This window comes from Pygoscelis adeliae, unplaced genomic scaffold (genome assembly GCF_000699105.1).
Source record: "Pygoscelis adeliae isolate BGI_AS28 unplaced genomic scaffold, ASM69910v1 Scaffold402, whole genome shotgun sequence".
In the NCBI taxonomy this organism is placed as follows: Eukaryota; Metazoa; Chordata; class Aves; order Sphenisciformes; family Spheniscidae; genus Pygoscelis; species Pygoscelis adeliae.
The window spans coordinates 6,423,808-6,444,676 of record NW_008824411.1 but is presented as its reverse complement, the minus strand read 5'-3'; the positions used below and the strand labels follow the sequence as shown (position 1 = coordinate 6,444,676).

General features: G+C 44.2%; 1 protein-coding gene across 1 annotated transcript in view; it reads left to right on the top strand.

Moving 5' to 3' along the window:
- TMCO1 (transmembrane and coiled-coil domains 1) overlaps window positions 1–18,747 on the top strand; it is a 33,647-nt gene extending 14,900 nt beyond the window's left edge. The window contains exons 3-8 of the mRNA XM_009320721.1: window positions 1,444–1,521; window positions 4,979–5,038; window positions 8,617–8,663; window positions 9,269–9,336; window positions 12,926–13,070; window positions 18,392–18,747. Of these exons, the coding sequence (XP_009318996.1) occupies window positions 1,444–1,521; window positions 4,979–5,038; window positions 8,617–8,663; window positions 9,269–9,336; window positions 12,926–13,070; window positions 18,392–18,490 (497 nt within the window). The 3' untranslated portion in view covers window positions 18,491–18,747. The remainder of the gene's footprint in view (window positions 1–1,443; window positions 1,522–4,978; window positions 5,039–8,616; window positions 8,664–9,268; window positions 9,337–12,925; window positions 13,071–18,391) is intronic.
- The last annotated feature ends 2,122 nt before the right edge of the window (window positions 18,748–20,869 follow it).

Below are 20,869 nucleotides of genomic sequence, written 5' to 3'. Positions count from 1 at the left end.
GGAGCGGTCGGGGGTCGCCGGGAGGGGGCTGGCAGGAGGCTGCTGCTCCTCGCCTGTGCCGCGTCGGCCCCGAGCGCTGGGAGGGAGCGGGTTAAAGGGCGGCATTGGGGTCGCTGGGGAGGGTGGGCGGAACGGAAGGGAGGGCGTGTGTCGGAGGGAAGGCAGGACGGCGAGGGTGTGAAACGAGGTTCAGTTGCTCGGCACCACCTGAGGCCTGGTGTTTGGAGGCCGGCGTCGGCACCCCGGAGGACAGCAGCGAATAACTCTTAAGCAAAACTGACCTCTCATGCAAAGTGGTGGGAATTGGCCTTGTTGGGTCTAGAAGGAGGAAGACTGTGGGAGGATGGGCTAAAGGTTTTCAGTGTGCCTGAAAGAGGACGCTGGTGGTTTTCTGTAGCTCTTGTGGGAAGGATGTGAAGGCATTGTCTGAACTTGTAGTGATGGTGACTTAGACTGGTTGCTTGAAAAGGTTTTTTGAATGGAGGGTGCTGAAATAGGTGCAGCTTTTTAAAGGCAGGTTGGATAGATACCTTTTGGGGTAGTCAAAGTCAGAGGCTGCTCCCTTTTCCTGGTGCTGAGCTATATCCCCAAAATCTCCTTTGTACCAGAGCTGCAAGACACTGTCTTTGGGCATTCAAGGGCAGGGAGAGTCCCAGGTGGAATATGATACTTGCTTTTTAGGAGCCCTACTGCATTGCATTTGGGGTTAGATGGTGTACACACCTGTTGCCTTTCACAGCACAAAGCTGCATTGACCTCAGAAGCATCTACAGGGTTCCCTTCTCTGCAGCTGGTGATCCCTGGGTCTCAGTAGCACAGTCCTGTTGTCAAACTAAAGCCCAGAAAAGGGCCAAAAGCTTTGTGTAGGAGCTCAGATTAAACTGTTCACAAACTACTGGTTCTCCACTTGTGGCACAACTCATTTTGATCACGTTTGAGTGCAAGTTAGGCTGGAGAATCTCTTGAGGTCTCTTCTAGCCTAATATCTCTCTTTGCCTTTTCAAAATGTGCTGCTACCAATGGGCAGGTCCTGAGGAATAATTCCCGTTCCTACCAGGCCTTAATTAGGTGCTGTAAAAATGCAGAACTCAAAGTTTTTTATTGCCTTAATCAACTCCTGGTTTTATGGTGAACAACAGCTGGTAAATATGAGCATGAAGGAACTGAATGAGTCCCACAAAACAGTAGTGCTCTGTAAGATAGCCGGTAACTTCTGAAGACATTTATTTTATAGGCACCATTGCTACATGGAACTTGAGAAGGAAAGTGATTTGATGAGAAGGAAAGTGATTTGATTTGAAGGAAAGTGATGATACAGCTTTCTGGTGATTTGTGGTACCTTTGACATATTATAAGGTGGTTTTGTAGACATGATGTGTATTTTTTGCATATTATTGCAAGAGGTCTTTACTTATCTAGTTACTTGCTGAGTATTTGTTTCAGGTATAACTTGGGTGCTGGTATACCGAACAGACAAATACAAGAGATTAAAGGCTGAAGTGGAAAAACAGAGCAAGAAATGTAAGTACTCTTCAGACATTAGAGAATGTGCCTTGCTGCTCTTGTTATATCATGCTTTAGCAGATGTCAAATTGAATAGAGTCTGTGCTCTGAGAAATTCCCACTGCCTCGTCTGCTAAGGGAGAGAACTTTCTTCAGCTTGGATTTCATAGGAGCCTAATTTTACAAGTTATACAAATCCATACTGAGGGGACTTATTCCTGTCCTTAATTCTTGTCTTTTGCTGGAAGGAAGGTTAGTACAAAGACGTGTTGCATTGTCTGAATTGCCCCTCCTCTTAATGGAGGACAGGAGGGAGTAAGAGATCAGTATTGGAATCTTTTTTTCTGAGCATGAGTAGCCAGTGTCTGTATATGTAGATTCCTTTAGATGCCTGAAACAAGTTCAAAGATGGTTTCTGCTTTTCAAGGACAGTGGAGAATTTGAGATCTGTAGTAAGAAAGAACTAGGGTTGAATAATGAATACCATGAGAGGAAGGCATTTTATGTAAAGATTAAAAGTGATGATTAATGGTGGGGGATGAGTAAAGACAAAGCCATGATAGAAAGATCTGAGCTATCAGCTGATATAAAAATACTTATTTCCAGTTTACGCTAGTATAATTTAGAATTGATTAAGAAAAAGTCACAGGTTGCTTCCATAGAGAGGAGATCTGAGAGGCCTGGGAGGGGTTGAACAAAGGATGAGGGAGGAAAAGGGAGCTGAGGGTGAGCAGTCAGAAGGTATGCATTGGATATTAAGAGGAATGGTAAACAGGAGGGTCTGAACATGGAGTGTTTCAATAGACCTGTCTGTATCAGAAGCCAAGGAACAGAGGAGAAATTCAGCTGACCTTTCAAATGCAGCTGACATTTCAAACTCAGCTGTATGCGCCCTACACAAGTTGGAGCAGTAAGAGTGAGCACACAACAACTGGGGCCAAACCTGAGATGGTTTTACCTTAAAAATATTTCACCGTGATGTCAGCGCTCTTAGTGTCTGAGAGAACAATGTTATCAAAGCATGCTCTTTCCAGTCTAGCTTATTCCAGCCTTCCCCTCGGCAAAACAAACTGAAAAGTTGAAGTATAGTCACAGCTCCTAAATTAGGGGCTTTTGTCATTGCAGCAGTATCAGATGGGGATTGCATCTCTGCCTGCCTCACTTCAATCCCATTTGGCTGACAAAAATGTGTAGGGTAGAATTAGCCCCAGAAGAGTAAGTTAGAGAAGTAGTTGAAACCCAGCTGAAAACTTAGAGTTAACGTCCTAGTGTGTTTGTGCTGTGGAACCCCAAAAGCAGTTAGCAGGGCTTAATCTCTGGAGCTTAATGATTGCTGTAAGAGTCTAATGCTGTCTGGTTTTGTAGCTTTCCTAGTATCTAGGCTATAATCTGTGAAGGGAAAGATGTGAGATTCATGCATCTCAATTAGTTTGTAACCTCCTTGTTTGATTTCTCCACCCCCAACAAAAAAAAATTAAACCGAATAAGGAGTCACTAAAAATTCAGCTTTGCTTTTTTTTTTCCCTTCTTGTGCTAAGGACAGCTGGCTGACCTCATGGCTTACAGACAACTTGCAAAGTAGACCACTTGAGCCACACCTTTCAACTGTTATCTAACACATCTGAAACAGGAAAAAACACATTTGGGATCTTTAAGCTCTCCCATGAGAGTCCTAGCAATCCTTAGGATTTGCAAAAACAAATGGGCCAAGTAGTGTGCTTGAGCAGACATTGCTACTCATAGTCCTTAGTTTCATCTCTTCCTGTCATCTTCTTTCTGTTGAGAGACAGAGCATTGTCTGAGGCTGCTGCAGAGCTTATAGTAAGTGTTCTGGGGTAGATGTAGTGGTAAATTTGCAAGTCTGAAGGCTATCTCTAGAACTGCTGCTGTGTTGTCATGTATGTTCCCAGACTGCCTGACAGTTATTTGTTCTGCTCAAACAATAAGGGAAGTAGGGCTGTAGAGTTCCTTGGGGTTGGCATAAGGCTTAATAGTGCTGTCCAGAGTGAAGCTGGGGTCTGGAGGAGCCCTCTTGTTAGGGCTGGGAGCAATAGGTAGGCCTGAAAAGAGTCAAAGTGTTCTCCAGTTTGGTTTAGAGTTGGGGGCCATGGGGTTATGTGGACTAGGGTTGGGATGGACTGCTCGGGATCCCCCAGCTGGATTTGGCATAAGGAAGGTTATGGAGAAAGCATTCTGCGAGCACTGGGTGTGTTGTGTCATCCGGCACCTCTCTCCAGCATTCCCTCTGAGCAGGCTTCCCTGTTTTTTCCCCTTGTGCTAGCCTGCCCAGCAGAGGTATGCTTGTTCTTTGGGACAAACAATTGTGTCTTACTACATTACCATGGAAGAGATGAAGTTTAGGTATCTTGTCTGGGCTAGTGTGGTTTTCTTAGCAGTTGTGACTGACTCGCATATCACAGGCATTTCAGAAGCCAGCCCTACAAGTCTTTGTGTGACTCTAAAGGCTGGCTCTCTTTTTCACCTGTGCTTTGAAATCAAGGCTAGATCTGTGCTCAGCTAGTACCTCCTATGGGAGAAGAGTCCTAATGCTCAGGTCTCTAAGCTGGTTCTGTGAGCTAACAAGGAGCCAAGTGTCTTCGTTGGTAGAGTAGATATGGTACAGATACATAGAGTTTAGAGTAAACAAAGGGTTGCCATCTGTTGTTAGACCATAGCCATGCTTTATCGTACTTAGTTGTTGTAGTACTCTTGTTATAGGTCTTAAATTAAAATGTCTCTTACTTTCTGGAAAAGCTCTTCTTGCTGTCAGCAGAAGAGCATTTGCAGATGGGCAGCCCATTTACTGTGTTATAAGTTCACTATGCTGGCTTTGTTAGCCTTTTTTGCTGCAGTGGTAGTTGTTTGCAGATGCTTGGTGAGTGTCTGATTTGGGGTCTTAGGAGCCTAAGCCCAAAGTTACTACTTTAAAATATTGGAAATGCTTCAGTACTAATTAATTGAAGAATGGAGAGACCGTGGCCGACTGCTTGGACAGCATTTCCCCTGAGAATGCCTGCCTGTGAAGAAGAGATGTATGAGAACACAGGCTTTCCTGTATTCTGCTTCCCACTGCAGATAATCAGGAGCAGAGCTTGCCACAAAGCTCTTTTCATTACACTTGCTGAATCAAAAGTACTGTCTAGTACTAATGACAAATCAGCAAGGGTCATTTGAGCCAAAATTGTCCCCAGACTGCTCAGTTAACAATGTAATGGGCTCTTGACAGTTTAAAATTAACCCTTTAAATATTCTGATATCTCATCCAGGGTTTTGAATTTTTTTTATTATTAAGTGTTTGATGGAGTCAGCCTTGGTGGTTTATAACTTGTTGATTCTGAATATGTTCTTAGTCATACCTAGCTTCCTTTTGTGCCCCTGTTCGCTAAAGGAATAAAATGTTTTGTTTGGTGTGTGGAAAAGGGGTGGTGGTATCCCTGTGCAGAAATGATGGGATGTCTTTCTTTTCACTTGGCAGTGGAAAAGAAGAAGGAAACGATAACTGAATCAGCAGGCCGACAGCAGAAAAAGAAAATAGGTAAGACTGGGAGAGGAGTGCAATACCCCAAGAATGAGGGAAGGTTGAGAAACTTATAGAAGTGATTATCTTTTCCTTCCTTTTAAAACTATTTATTTAAAGCGGTACTAGAGCTGATTCTTGGCTTGATGACTGGAATATGAACACTTTTGCCTTACTCTTCTAAGACAGGAGACACCTAGCCTCCTGATGGTTTTAGTCAAATGCAGAGAAGGGCAGCATCACTGAGAGGAGCAGCACTTCTTGCTGAACTGGTTGCCTTTCTCTCCGATTTGAGCCTTTATATCCATCACTTTATTAACTTCTGTTGTCAAAGCTCTTTGCTGCAGTGCACTGTCAGCTTGCAATAGCTGTATGACTGTATGATAATGATTTTTGGATCGTTCATTTTTTTTCCTCATTTCAACACTTTGGAGCTGAAGGTGTTTGCATGTTAACTCTAACTGCGCTTAGATTTATTTCAAGTTTGATTAAATTAGTTTTGATCAATTTTAAGTAGTGTTTTATTTTTCCATTCTTTTTCATTGTGAGTAAGCTTAAGTCTTTCTGGGTGAAGGTAACTCTTAAGTACTGAACTATGCAAGAACAATGTGGTAGATGTTTAATGGACATGAGCTTTAGAAAGTTCTGTTATCTGCAGGACTCTAAAGTAAAATGTGCAGCAAAGCCCAGTTAAATTATTACAAAAATTGTGGCAGAAACACTTCTGAGAGCTCCTGGGAGTTGGTTTCCTCATTCTTCTGTAACACCAGGTAGCTGGATTAGTCATTTGATCTGTACAAAGCTTAGGAATAATTATAAACATATCTTCAAACAGTTCTTCCTAGGTATAAAACCTGCTATCATTAGACTCCTGAAGGGACAGGAGCCAAAACTCTTCCTCTTGTGCATTTTCGGTTCTTAAATCTTGAATAATCCCTGCATGGGATGAATACTGCTTGGTGGATAAGGCAACTTTTTAATGTTATGTGCTGTTGTTACATGTGGTCACATGTATGGCAATGACTTTTTTGCAGGGCACCATCCAAGCTATGTTCCTAGCAGAGAATATTTTACTTGTGTTTGGACTAAACTAATAAACAGTAGAATCTGAGGAATTCAGATGCTCCACCAGTTTTTTTTTATACACTGAAATAATCTTGTTTTGCAAATGAAAAACAAAGCACAAAGGGACTAAGAACAGAACTTAGGAAATGACCACTGATTTTGTTTGCTGTGATGCTTGCTGGCCAAGCCTAAGATACTGAGACTGAATTTTTTTTTTTTTTTTTTGCAAGTGCTGCATATCTTCAGTGTCTCATTTGTTTTCAGGCAAAGCTGAATTCTTAGTGTTTCTGAAAAATCAGGCCCTAAATGTCAAGCTGGACATCCAGAAAATGACTCACAGCTGTTAACTGCTTTTGAAGTCTCTGATCCCAGTAACTTACTGGATGTCAAATCATTTTGCAAGATGTAGCATTGTTGTAACAGCAAATTTACTTGTGCTGGAGTTCCTTTAAATTCTACTATTCTAGTTTAAAAAAAAAAAAAAAAAGAGCCGAGGCTTTACAGATGGTACAGACCTGCCTCGGTTACCATCTGTTTTGTGTGCAGAATAAGGCCGGAGGTGTGTTTATGATATTACTTGGTTACGTAAGGGATGAATCATGCATATGCACAAGGAGGTAGGGTGAAAGTTGCACGGGAAGGCTTAATTTGGTGTTCCCTACTTATCAAACTTGTTATTTTTAAGTGTGAAGTGAACCAACTTCAGTCACATTGTGTCTAAATCACCTTTCACACTGCTGGAACAGGACACCTTTAACATCATGGTGCAGCCTTCTGTCATTTCAGCTTAAGGAGTGCGTTTGTTAGCTTAAACTTTGCTACTGCTTTCTGCATCCACGTGCCCCTAGAAGAAAAGATAGTGACATTCCCAGGAGTCCACATGAGTGCTGGGTAGATAGCAAAAGAAAAACAAACAAAACAAAAAAAACCCCAATGCTGGCAAATAAGATTATTGCTGTATCCGCATGGTTTGTGTTCCAGTGAGCAGAATAAGATGTCTTTGGACTCTGGAGTGCTGCTTGTTGACCCAGTCCTCTTTCTCTGTGCCTTTACCCAGCTGTACAGCAAAGTACTAAAGGCTGCTTATGTGTGACTTCAGCAGACCATTTATGTAAGGTGGTAGGACAGCCGGAGCCTGTTTGTTTCGAATTTGTACAAATGGGTGAGAAACAGGTCAAGTATATTGGGGGATCAGGGCTGTATTCTTTATCCCTGTGTAACCTTTAGCCTATCTAAATAGATGGTTAGTTATGTAGCGGAGGGAGAAAAACAAGTATTTGTGCCAAATGTGATTCTTAAAGAGCTGGCCTGTGGTTGCTGAAATGTCCCAGAACAAAACTCTCCACCTGGGTCAGGAAGCAGATGTCTGGAAAGCTCCTGCCAGAGTGGGTGGTTTGTAGTTAGGAGCAATTGAAAATAGCAATGAGGATGCTAAGAAATTGAATAGGGGTGTTGCTATTGCTTTTCATAATGCTTACTGCGAGTCCCTGTATTTAGCAGCGGCTTGAAAGATAACTGTTGAGCTTCTGTGCCATGGGCCTCTTGTACTGAAACTTCAGCAGGGATCCACTGGACAAATCGCATGCTGGATAGCCCTTGACAGTCCTTCTGCATCTCCCTATCTCTTCACTCACACTGTTCTTTGGATATTTCTTCATCGTCCACATCCTTACTTCACCTAGGTGTTGCTTCCAAGCCCTGGCTGCCCCTCTGAATCCTCAGTCTGAGAGGAGCGTAGTGGACAAGGGATGATGGGGATGTGGGATAAGAAAGGTGACAGATGGTGGATAATGCTCAAGGACAGAGCAGTCCTCCAATGAGGGGCATGGAAAATGCCCTCTCAGAAAACTGGGCATCTTTAAAGTTTGTGGTGGCTTAAGGACAGACTAAATTTCCAAAGTAGTGTTTTAAAGTATTCTCTGCAAAGCATAGTAATACATGCATTACTGAAATTCATGTAGAAAATATCTTTCGTCTTTGGAGAATCTTCTAGGTGTAACAAGACTCCAAAATTCATTACTAAGACCAGCAGGATATTAGCCTTGCTGAGGTGCGGCTCCTGGCTCTGTGTACGGTTTCGGAGTCCCTTCTGACACCTCCGAAATGAAATCCTTTCTTATATAATGTATTTATAATGGTGGGCCTGGTGTGCAGCAAATTGAGACTGCTCTCTTTCGGAAGTGTGATATAGAGGCACTGTCTCTGTTTTCTGGCAACATTGTTCATGCTACTGTCTTAGTTCGTTGAGTTAGCAAATTTGACATTCTGTGCATTTCTTTCAAAAGGGCTGAATGTGTGATTCTAGCCTCCTCCTCTTTTGTGCCTGCTTTGCTGCATGTTGCTGTGGTAGAGAAGCAGTTGCCTATGTGTAGTTTTTCACTTTCTACTGTCTGGCATAGAGAGCTGGAGTTGGTTTTGGAAGTGTTGTTTGTTTGGAGAGCCAAGAAGGTTAAGTCTTCCTGGAAATGACAACATTCTGGTTTCTAGGTTGGTATAACTGATTATAACTGTTGTTGTTTTTCTCTTTCCAGAGAGACAAGAAGAGAAACTGAAGAATAACAACAGAGACTTGTCAATGGTAAGAAAATTAAAGCCGGTTCCTGACTGCTGAAGATTTCAGTCAACTTTCCAACAGAAAGACTTTGTTCAATTGGCAGACATAGCAGCTTTTCCTCCTAAGAGGTCCTTCTGGATTATCTCTAATAGCTACAGATTTTAGTATGAGCCACAGAGTTCTCCAGCAGTTACTGCCCCATCTCATGCCCAACCTTGGCTATTTTCATCTTTATAAGTCTCCACGATGTTTTCAAAGTAATTAATTTGTCTGACTTCCTCTTGTAAGTTCTGTCTTCATAATGATCTCCTGCTGATTGGTTGTATAGGCTTAAGGAAAAAACCCAACCTGTGGAAGGTAACAGGATAGTTCGTGAGCACTTCTTTTTTTCCTTGAAGCAGCTCTTCACATCAGTGGTCCACTCTGTGGCTGCCTTTGTACCCATCTGTTGACCAGACTTCTCTTTGAGAGTTCTCCAGTCACTTTTACAGTCCCTCTGGCCTTCTGGGTCACCTCTTTTCCTTCTAGATTCCAGTGAGGCTGTACAAAGCCTGTTCTTGAGAGTGTGAGCCCATAATCCCTCAGTGTAGGCCTGTTGTTTTGATTGTCTCTGACCTTTCTGCTTGCAGGTTCGGATGAAATCCATGTTTGCCATTGGCTTCTGCTTCACTGCCTTGATGGGAATGTTTAACTCCATGTAAGTATCAACTTCCTGGATTTTTCTTAAACTTTCATGGTGAATATATTCTCCACCTTCCCTCTATCACCTGAAGTGTTAGTGACGTTGTCTATCCAAGAACCATAACTAATCGGTATAAAATGGATCATATTTCATACGAAGATGCGGTTGTTTGGTCACCACACACGTGTTCTGCTCAAGAGGGAACACTGCATGCCAAATGCAATCAAATTGAACAAATTGCATTCAATCTAGACACAACTGTAACATCCTTTCTGCTTGGGAACATCTCGATAAGGGCAAGTTTGGTAGGTGTCAGGCAAGCAGCTACAGTCTTCAGCTTTTCTGGCTTTGCTATAATAGTGTGACCAAAAAATGCTCTTGCACACAAAACTGGGTCAGCTCCCTTGCCCTTAGAAATGAGCTGTAATTGCAGAGTTCATTGTTGCCCTACTTAAAGTGATCAGAGTCAAGATACTAACAGGTCCAGGCATGGGCTGTAATCTTCCTTTGCTTTAAAAATGACCTGGGATAGGTCTAGTTTTAAAAAAACAAAGACAAAAAGCCCAGACTGGTTTGCATGGTTATAGACAGCTTTGTTGCAGACATGCAAAACTGAAAGACTCTGCTTGACTTTTGAAACTTGATTCAGTCTTGAAATGTGAACTTCCCATTGGCTGTTAAGTCTGAAGATAACATGAATATGGATAGTACAACCTTTGGGAGGCTGCTTAATATCTGGGCAATATACTTGCCCTGCAAACAGGAATTTACATTCTTGGGCACCAAAACCTTTGTCCTCTGTGCTGGCAGTCCCCAGGATACAGTCCATTGTTATTTTACAGCAGATCTGTGGGTGGATAAATTGCGAACGGGGTGACATAGTAACAGAAGTGCCACTGTGTGGACTCTCTATTCAGCTTAGACTTCAGCATCTAGCATTCTCTGGAATGCTGCGAAACTAAGCAGAGGAACACAGCAATAAAGGACTTTAAAATTTGGGTACAGTCTTGAGTCATTAATGTCTCCTTTCACTGCAGCCCTGAACAGGGATGGAGGGGCATTGTGAGTCATGTGCCCAGCAACGTAGTGTCTGTGGGGGACTTATAGCGCTGCACCTGAGGCCTTCCAAGTGCTTGCCTAGCTATTTGGGTGCAATACAAACACCACCACCACCTCTGCCCCTGAAACAAACTGAAAAACAAACTAAAAAACCAACTAAAAAACCTCACCCTATTCTGCCCACTTTCCTAGAGTCGAAAGAGGCAGTTCAGAGTATGCTAGGACTGACAAGTGTTAAAAGACTTAAGTTCCTTAAGAGCTTTAGGAATGAATTGATTTTGGTTAAATCCTGTGTGGCTCCTCCTTCCAGAGATATTAGCCTAAAAAATCAGTTTATTGGTTTCTTCTCCTTTAAGACCACCAAGTTTACTTGTCTTGTTCCTCTTTTGAGGATTCCTACCCAGAGAGACCATGCTACAAGCCACAGAGTTGATATGAAGCCTTTGGGCATATCTTTCCTTTAACTGTCTCTTTCTTTAGAGGGAACCTGAACATGAACAGCAGGAGTATCGAGAGAGCTCACTGATTGTTTGAATTGAAATAGCTTTCTTGCTAATAGCTGAGGCTATTGAATTAAAATCTAAAGATTTGGCTGTCTTGCCTTTGGGGCTAGATAGTTAAATTTTTGTTCCTGGTCTCAGTACAAGGTAGCTAGTGCATTCGTATCTGAATGGCAGCTTTGGTGGGTTGTACTCGCACTGTTTGAAGCTGATAGAATGGTTTGATGGAGCTGATTCTCACCTATGTAGTGTCATTCTCTTGATATAGCATAAAGAGCAGCTGCTTGTCTCAGGAGAGTACTTCAGTTATGAATTCAGGAGGCTCTTGGGCTCCCTCTGGGAAGCTGCTACTGCCAGGTCATCCATGGAGGTGCTGTGGGTGTGGTATGAAAAGGAGGAAGAGGGTGGCTGACACCTGCAATGGCTGTAGCCTCATTTGCTTGCCTTTCCTGTTCTTGAATGAGTTCATTGCTCTGGGGGACAAAGGAGCAGGAATTGCATTGAAGTAGCATGATGTGCTGCCCTTTGGACAAGTACTATGCAGATGCTGCTACTCTGTGGCTGGGCACCTCACCTTTGCCAAGTGCCAGCTTAGCCAAAATGGAAATTACTGTGATGACTGGCTCTTTTTTCTTAGAGTGTCAGTAGTAATGGGGCAGCAGGGTGGACCATGCTGGAAGGATATGTAAGTGTCAAGACAGCTGGCTTAAACCCAAAGAGCAGAATGCTGTGCTGAAGATGAGCAGCTGAATGACTGTTGTGGCCTAAAAGGTACGCTAGGGCAGTGAGATCTGTAGCGGTGGTGGCCTCCAAGCAGATAGGATTTCTCCTGGGAGAAGAACTGGCTTGTATGTGTCTCGATTTTCTCTTGTCAGAAACTTTTTAATGCAATCAATTCTCTGTCTTACTCTAGGAGCTGTGCGTTTCAGTACCCCTTCATGATAACTGTGAAAACCTGCTGGAATTAAAAGCAGGTACCTCGGGGTGCTACTGCTGAAGTACTTGTCACGAATAATGCAGAATTTTAAGCCACTGGGGGATGTTACTGGGAGATAAACATCCGTTCCTAGCTCTTTTGCCAAACTGCCTGTGAGATGTAAACAAAGTTGGTGTGTTTGAGCTGTAGCTGTGTGAATGCATCTCCACAGGAAAGAACGCTCATTTAGGATCTCTTGAAACAAGAAACACCTGTTAGAAAATCAGCACATGCAGAGAAAATAACATCCAAATATGCACATGCTGATGAGGCATCATACACACTTACTTCAAAAGATGGGGTCGACTATCTGGGTTGGGAGAGATCTTTGCAAACTGGCCAGAATTCACACTCTGCCTGATGCCCTGGAATGTGGACCTGGAGGAGTTCCAGGAGCAGGACAGGCCACTTGGAATGTGTGGTATCATCCTGCCTCTGCACTGCCTTTGTCTTCAGAGCTAATGCAGAGAAGACTGGTATTAAAAAGCATTCTGTTGATGGCTCTCTTATGCATCCTTCTTGTGCTGAGAAGTATAGCTGCTGTAGGAAAGAAAAAGGTGCCTTTGGTTTATTCTCTGCTTAAAAAATGCTCTTTTGCTTAAAGCAAAGAGTCCATCTTCTTGCATTAACTGCAATACAGCGGGGTGATAGTCACCCATCTTTTATTCAAGTGCTGGCTGTGTTCTGGGAAGTTATCTGCTAAATTTGGCTTTTAAATAAAATGCACCAGTAAACTGCAAAACACCAACAAAGATTTTATGAACCAACAGCTTGTCCAGCTGATCACTTAAATCACTATGAAATACTTTGGCTCTGACTATGGCAAAACTGTTATTGAGGGAAGCCTACTTACCCTCTGGATGATTGGGTGCGGAGGGCTTTGTGAGAGGTGTATTTAGCCTCGGTGGTGTAGTCTATATCGAGGTGGGCTGGAGAAGGCAGCATGGCTTTTTAGCCTTCCATGTGGCCTTATCTGCTCTGGTGGCCTGCTGAAGATGCTCACTTGTTCTTTCTGTAGCCAAAGACTCTTTTACTGTCCCCAGTTGTGATCCAGTGCACTCTCTTCCAGATTTGATGGCCGAGTGGTGGCAAAGCTTCCATTTATCCCCCTCTCGTATATCCAAGGTCTCTCCCACCGCAACCTTCTGGGTGAGGATTACACTGACTGCTCCTTCATCTTCCTCTACATTCTCTGCACAATGTCAATCAGACAGGTGAGTACATTGCTGTGTCTCTTGTGTACCTGGAGCAGGGAAAGCACATCTCAGTCCATAAAGAGGAGTCTATTACTGCTGTCCAGTTTTGTATGTATAATCTTTGATCTGTTTGTGGTTTCTGTGTTTGCCTTCATTCCTGTGCTTCATATTCAAAGCAATTCTAGGTTGGGATCATAAAAACAGCCACTATCCTGGACCGGTGTGGAAGACTTGACTGGAGACTTGCACCAGGATGCTAGGACAGAGTTGGCAGAAATGGCTTCCTTCCTTGTGTATATGTCTGATAATTTTGTGGATTGCCAGACCAAGAGATTGGCTTCTGATGGAGACAATTTAAGTACTGCTTCTTAGTAATTATGACTTTTACAGTAATATGAGAAAAGAGAAGCGTAGTGTCTTCAGGGGAAACTTTCTTGGTGGCTTGAGGTTCTATGAAGGTTTAATCAGTCCATAAATTTGCTAGAAAAGTGAGGAAAGAGTTAAGCCTGTTCTTTTGGGTTTGTCCTTCCTGTTTTTGCTGACTGCCTGATTTTTTTCAGAGTCTTAAGAACTTTACCTTTGGTGTCAAGTCTCTCCCAGTGTTAGGGACGTGACACAGAAAGGGAGTCTGGTATGATAAGGCAAGAGCAGGCTCCACATAGCTCCCCAGCAAAGCTGGTTAGTCCCATCTTTTGAAAAGAGAAGCATCAGTGAGGGTAAGGGAAGTGCCTGTTCAGGAGGGTTCACTAGCAGCTTAAGTGGCAGAATGGCTGGTGAGCACAAGTGGGCCTTTTCAGTGCAACCAGAAGTCTACTTTGCCAAATTTCTCCAGAGAGTGCTGGGGATAAGATAATAGACTCTGGGGGTTGGATGAATGCTGGTGCAACTAGCTGCAAATTATCTGCTCTCCTGTATTTGTATTTCCTTTTTCTTTGATTCACTGCCTAAATTCTTGCTGCTTTTCTCCTTGACCGACTTGTTGCTTTTCCTCAGGGGTGCAAAGGGACTTAAAGATTTAAAGCAGATCAGCAAAGGGAAGTGGTGTGTTATGCCAGCTGCTGTCAGCAGTTTGGATGAGCTTGATGGAGCAGCTTAATAATAGAGTTCGTTTAGTCAAAGTGCATGCTAGCGAATCGAATTCTCCATAGCCCTCCATATTGGGTGCTTGTGTTGAAATGGGTCTGTCTCTGGTCCTATGCGAAAGCAGATAATGAATTATAGAATAATTTATGTTGAAAGGGTCACCTGGAGGTCATCTGGCCCACCCCTCACTCCAAGCAGGGCCAGCTTCAGAGTACCAAAGGCCAGGGGCTTCCTCATTCTGTTTGCTGCAAGACAAATCTTGTTTCACTTCCCAGGAACTGGAGCAGTATTTGCTGCTTTGAAAGAAATTAGACGTTTTTAGTTCTTAGGATCATCTTCCCGAATTCCTGGGATGCTGTGGTCTGATGCTGTTCCTTCAGGCAATCTTGTCTGGTGCTGCTCTGTGTTACGCACCTGTTACATGAAAAGTCCCTTCTTTCCAGTGTTGCAGGTTATTATATGAAACTAAATAGCACCGTCAGTAAGATTTTTCTGCACCCATTGGGTTGATTGGGGAACTCCCTTGCTGAAAAATCCCCCCTGGATTTTTTTTGTCCAAAAATATAATTCCTGTGGTTAGTTCTAAGTCCTGGGCATTTCCTGATGTTTCCTATTGTGAAATCAGTAGGCGGTTTGAACTGAGTGGTGGTCCAGTCTGGTTTTGGGCAGAAATGCTGAGCTCTTTGCAGTGGGTTGGGCTTTCAAGAGAAATTCTGGAGAAATTTGCCCTTGTGCTTGAGAGATCATGAGGATGGCCCTGTGGAGGATGGAAGTTACTTTATTGCTTTGGAGAAGGGTGTTTTTGCTCTGAAGTGTTAGATTGCAGTCTTCGTAGTGCTGCCTTATCTACGTGATCGTGGTGAACTGTACCTGCAGTTCTCCAGCTGTCAGGCAGCTCAGTTTCTTCCTCCTTGCTACACGGGGGGGAAGGGCAGAGACCAGCCACATTAGTTTGTGCAAAAGCTAGGAACTGAAGCTGTGATTGCTGGCATCCTGCTCTTGGCTTTATTACTATCTGAAAGAACTGATAACAGCATTGGGAAGAGGACTTTGAAGGGCTGTGAGAGGCCGGGGAAGGGGAAGAAAGTAATTAAGGGCTTAAAATGGTGCCAAAGACTTGCTTTAGGTGCTTTGGATGACCTTGGAAGGGAAAGCTTTGTGACCCTTTGTGTTTCACTGTGTGCAAAAGGGGAAATCTCACCAGGTCAGCTTCAAAACAGCTGTTAGCCCAAGAGAGGAGAACTGATGTGGGAGTTAGTGTCTGGCTTGATGCTGCTGACACAGGAGGAGGAGAGGAGGTGTACCAAAAGTCAGGGAACAGGTTGTGAACAAACTAAGGAGACCATACATCCCTCAGCCTTCCCTTAAATCCTGGAGCTGCCGATGAAGGGATCAAGGGCAGGGAAGAGAGATGTCCCTATAGAGCTCAGAAGTAGAGGAACTCTTGTGTGTGTGGAAAAAAATGTGACCTGGAGGGAAATGCAGGGGAGTATGTGAGAGTGGGGAGATTAACTGGACGGTGATTAAACTGACATTAGTGGGATGGGCAGTAGCAGCATCAGGCAGTCTCTTCATGTAGTCCTCAAGCATGTGAAGGTGATAAACTCTTCAAACATGGACTGGGAAGCTTGCTGTCTGTGACCTGGACACTGTCTCCCAAAATAGTCAACTCACAGTGAGTAACTTCCTTTGCGCTGTTCCCAGCTCTCTCTGGCACGTAAATCCTGTCTCCTAGTTCCTCCTGCCTTCCTGTTTGGAGAGAGGAGGGTTGCTGGGAGAGGCCTTCCTAGGGTCCTTGAGCTGTTGGGTTTCAGCTGGGAAAGTCTGCTGCTGGGCTGGGCGGGAGGCATAATGTCAGGGTTACATCCTCTGTCCCTGCTCCTGTTTCTGAGCTCCCAGCCTTCACCTGTGCTGTTTGTGAAGAGGAATGTGCTGCTGTTCCTCAGGCGTTTGCTGGTCTTCATTTCCTTTTCACACATGCCTGAACTGTAGATTAGGCTGCTTCTCTCTGAAATGTGTTCCTAGTGGGAAAGGGAGCCAGCAATTATCCCTGCTGCCAGGAGTGCAGTACACTGGCTTGATCTTGGGGCAGGGAGTCACTTGCTGCCTTGTCTTTGAGGCCCCTTCTGAGTTTGAAGACAAAAGCAGAAGCAGCTCCTGTCCTTCCTGCAGTCATCTGAGGAGAGTTCAGAAGAACTCAGATGAGGAATTTGGATCCTTAAGTCTTACAGTCTTCCCTCCCTGCTCCTGAAGGTGATGGTCTTGTTTGTGTTGGAAGTAGACTCTGCAGGCTTCCTTCTGCAACGTGGTGCACAAGCAGACAGGACAGGTCTGTCTGGACCTTGCCCCAGCCCTGGTGTTCCCAGCTGTGTAGCCTTCAGGATTGCTGTCCAGCAAAACTTGCTTTGCAGCTAGTGCGGGAGGCTAGCTGCCTTCCACACCAAGGAGGGACTACTATGGAAGGATAATGCTGGACAGTGACTGTAGTCTTGAATCCACATACAGACAAGCTGTCATCTCTCTTCCTCTTGGAACTGTTCAAGCAGATGGAGTAAACATTAGCACCACAGTTCTCTTCTCTCTTGATACTGAAAGGAACAGGGAGGAGGCAGTGCACACTTACTTGCTTCCATGGATGCTCTGCTAGGATCTCTACTCTGCTCCACGGGTGAGCCAGTACAAAGCTAGTAGGATCCCGGTCCTGCCTGCTGCTGACTCTGCAGCACCCTCTGGTGTTGCTGTCCATTAGCTTCTTTTGTTTTCTCTCTTCTGTACACCTCTTGATAAGGAAGCTCTGAGAAGAGGAACCCCACGGAGGAGTTTCCCACAGTGAAATGCTCTTATATATATTCAGTTGCTGAATATCAGCCAGTGGCTGATTTATGTAGGCCATGGACTAAAACTGATGTAATTCCTTTTTCAAGTGTTCCCCTCCTTTACTTTCATGCTTGTGTGTGGGCTGAAACCTCCCTTTCCATAGTCTCCACCTGGAATGGTTCCCAATTTTTTTTCTTTAACTTAGCTACTCTGGAATTATGAAGCTCTGTCTGCCTTTTGTTTTAGTTTGTTCTCCTTCCATGATGAAAAAGTTCAAGAACTCTGACCTTGCTATCTGACCTGTCCTGACAGTTGTTTTGGAGAGGACACTCAGGTTTGAAGAGAATCCTCCCTCCTCCTTTTGTTGTCTCAATAGCTGGAGAACTCAGCTGGTAACATGAGGGGGACACAGTTGTTTTCTTCTTTCCCTCGCATCAGATGTCCCTGTTTTGCCAGCACTGCATGGCAGCATCTTGAGCTGTAGTTATTTACAGTGAAGGATGAAACTGAAAGAACTGGTAGCTCTTTGTAGTGGCACTGTTGCAAAATTTAAAAGTAACTTCACAAAAATCAACACACACATCAAACTTTTAAATATTCTGCTGTGAGATTTTTAGCTAATGCCTGGCTCTGCTACTTAATTCTTCCCTTGTTTGTTGTTTTCCACTGAAACACCCTGCTCAGATGCAGATGAGGTCATCTCAGTAAACAGTTTTTGGGTTTTGCTACATATGTCCTGTTACACTGCGTGTCTCCAGCAAACCATTGTTCAGTCTGCATCACTAGCATTCATGTTAATTCTGTGTCTAAGCTCCTGACGTGAACTTGGCACGTGCTCTGGTTGCCATGTTGCTGACCCAAATTCCGTCTGTATTAGGAGAGAGCTTTCCTTGTCAGCTTGCAGACCCTCAGGCTCTGATGGCTGCCATCAACAGGGGTTTCTGGAACTTGTGAAGAGAGAGGGTTGCTTTGGTTCTGCCTGTGAGCAGATGGTAGGAACCTGCTCCTGTGTGTGCACTGCAGTTAAATTGCGAAGATAACTATTGTAGGTTGATTTTTTTTAAAACCAGCCTGTGTCCAAAGACATTAACGAGGTACCTGCCAGCTGACTGTGTGGTGTGTAGCTGGAGGTGGAAAAGAATCCTCAACCCAAATGTGGATTTAATGATCAGAAGGCTTTTGTTGGGGTGGGGGAGAGTGGCCCAGCTCTAATTGTAGCCATTGTGGATGGTTGTCTGGCTCTACTAAGCTTTTTTGAATATATAGGGATAGAGGTCCAATATATAGTAGCCAGGTTGGTAAGGCTCATGTGGGTGAGAACCTGAGTCTGTTGAAACTAGTGGGAAGGCTGTACTTGTAAGCAGAGTTGGGATTTCTTCCTCTTTGTCTCCCTCGTTGCAGTCTGACACTATCCTGCTCTTCTGTTCTTGTTTTTGCAGAACATCCAGAAGATGCTCGGTCTTGCTCCTTCCCGGGCTGCCACCAAGCAAGCAGGGGGCTTCCTTGGCCCGCCACCTCAGGCAGGGAAGTTCTCCTAAAGCACAGTTACAGCCTTCATGGAAGGTCTGACCAGTGCACGAGACTGCCTTTGGGAGGTCACAAGATGGGATTCTGCACCAGGCTTCACATGTCCAAAAACAGCCTATGCAGTATTGGCCACAGTCTTGGAAACATCTTCCATTTGGAGTATTCTACCAGCAGTTGTTTGCTCATCAAACCAAGAAGGTTCTCAGAAGATAACTTGACCTTTTGTTTCTGGTGTTTCTGAGAAATAAATGGCATGGGCATGTTTGTTTAGATGTCTCTTAATTGTGCTGTAGGACAAGTAGAAATACATTGATGTAGTGAGCTGATTTAGTTTATGGCATGGAAATCAACTCAGATAGCAAGAGCGAGATCTGCAAAGTAGACAATTTGGAAAATTCAGAACACTCACGCTCTGAAGTGACTCTTTTGTCTTGGCTATACTGGCTATAGTCCTGTGTAGTAGGGAGCTGGGCAAGTAGGTGTGCTTAGTTCTCCCTTTGCAAAATGCCCAGTGTGGAGGGTGAGGTTTTTCGTTGGCTCAGGTGACTGCAGGCACCAGAACGTGCCCCTGTGCCAGGCTGCTCCTGGAGCTTGCAAGTGTTTCTGGATGTACTGTCAGCCTGTGTCTTCCTGGCAGAGTACAGCCCCACAGAGATGTTTTTTTGTGGCATTATACAGCTTCTGTAAAAGTTGCTTGCTTAGGCAGAATTTGCTCAATTACAGAAACAAACCTGGCCTTCAAACTTGAGTAAACTGTTAAATTATGTCAGTATCATCCGCTGCTACTGAACCCTTTATTGCCCGAGTGGTTACGACAGCAGCATTTTTGTACATGCTCTTTAGTTCACTGCTAAACAGACTGATGATCGGTATGCATCTTAAAAAAAGGCTTCCTTCTTAGGTCAGGAAGCTCTCTACACTGTCTTCTGCTTCACCAAATAACTATCTGGATGAGTCTTGTTGGCTGGAACCTGCTCACCTTGTTTAAAAGGGGTGAATAAATCTTGCTGCCACACTCAAGTTAGGCTGACAGTGTTCCTGAAGCAGGCAGTACCCACGGGGTCTATTGATTTCTTTCTTCTGTGACTAGAGGTTTATCATGTGGTACTTCTTACTGGGAGTTTTTGACTAGATGCATGGCAAGGGGATAAATCTGAAACACCTTATGGCAGTGTGGAGCACGTGCAATACCATATTAAATACTAATTATTGGATTAATTCTCACTTTTATAGGATTATTTAAAGATAAATCATGAGTGTGGAACCTCTGTTCAATGCTCTGCCCCTCAAAAATGGTATTTGGCAGGTAAAGGAAAGCATCTACTGTATACTGATGCTGCCTGGCTCTAAAGCTGCCGTTTTTTTTTACTTACCGTTGTGTCCGGTGTAGCTACAAACTTCCACAGGGAGCAGCCCCGGTTGTGTAGTTTCTGTTTCCCTTGTGTAGCCTCTCAGTTCAAGGGCCTGATCCCACAGCAAAGCCTGATCCCAGCCTGTTACCTGCATGCATCAGCTTTGTTGAAGTAGTTTATTCTGCAGCATATGGTTGTCGGCCAAATCTGACCAAGCGTAATGACAAACTGCACCTTAATGGCTTCGGAAGCGTTACGTGCAGCACAGTAACCTTCCCTGCTGCTGTCAGAGGCTCTGCCCTCAGCAGGTCTGCACACACTGCATCACACCACACTCTGTCACTCGGAGAAGGAAGCATTTGCACATCCAAAGATTTTCCAAAAATTATTGATCTGTTATATTCTGGTTGCTTCCTGATGTCATTTGATACAGTAGTTCCCTGGGTGTTGTTAATCATTATAACGAACTGAGGAGAACAGCTTTCCTAACCTCAGCCACTAAAAGGTCTGAATTCGAAGAATCTTCAAAATGGAATGAAAAACAACTTTATGACCACAGCAACGCTCTGGTTTTGAGGAAGAAAGGATGTTCTTCATTCTGTTTCATGGATAACTTTTTAAAAAAAAAAAAGAGGGAGAAACCAAACCCTGCATGTGTATCTCAAGAGAAGTTGCAGCTGTGGTCACATCTTCGAGGAGGTTTAACTACTGCCAGCTGGTGATGCAGTGGGTGGTAATTCACATGTGTTGCTGCTCACCTCCTGCGTGTGCTGCTCCACTGATCATCTTGCACAGCCGCAGAGCTGTTGGTTTGCTCCTCTTTTCGTCCTTTTGGGTAAATTGCGGTGCAGTCTTGTGTCCCGTCCCCGGCCGCAGCTGTTAGAGGAACTTTTCGTGGACTCTGCGCTAGGTGGCTGTGAAATATGTCCGTGGGCGTTTGCTTTCCCGCAGCTCTGCCTTTTGGTTGTTCGTATCGACCCATTCTTCGCCAATCTTAACGATTTACCAAAGCCCTTAAAGCGCCAGGATCCCGCCTAG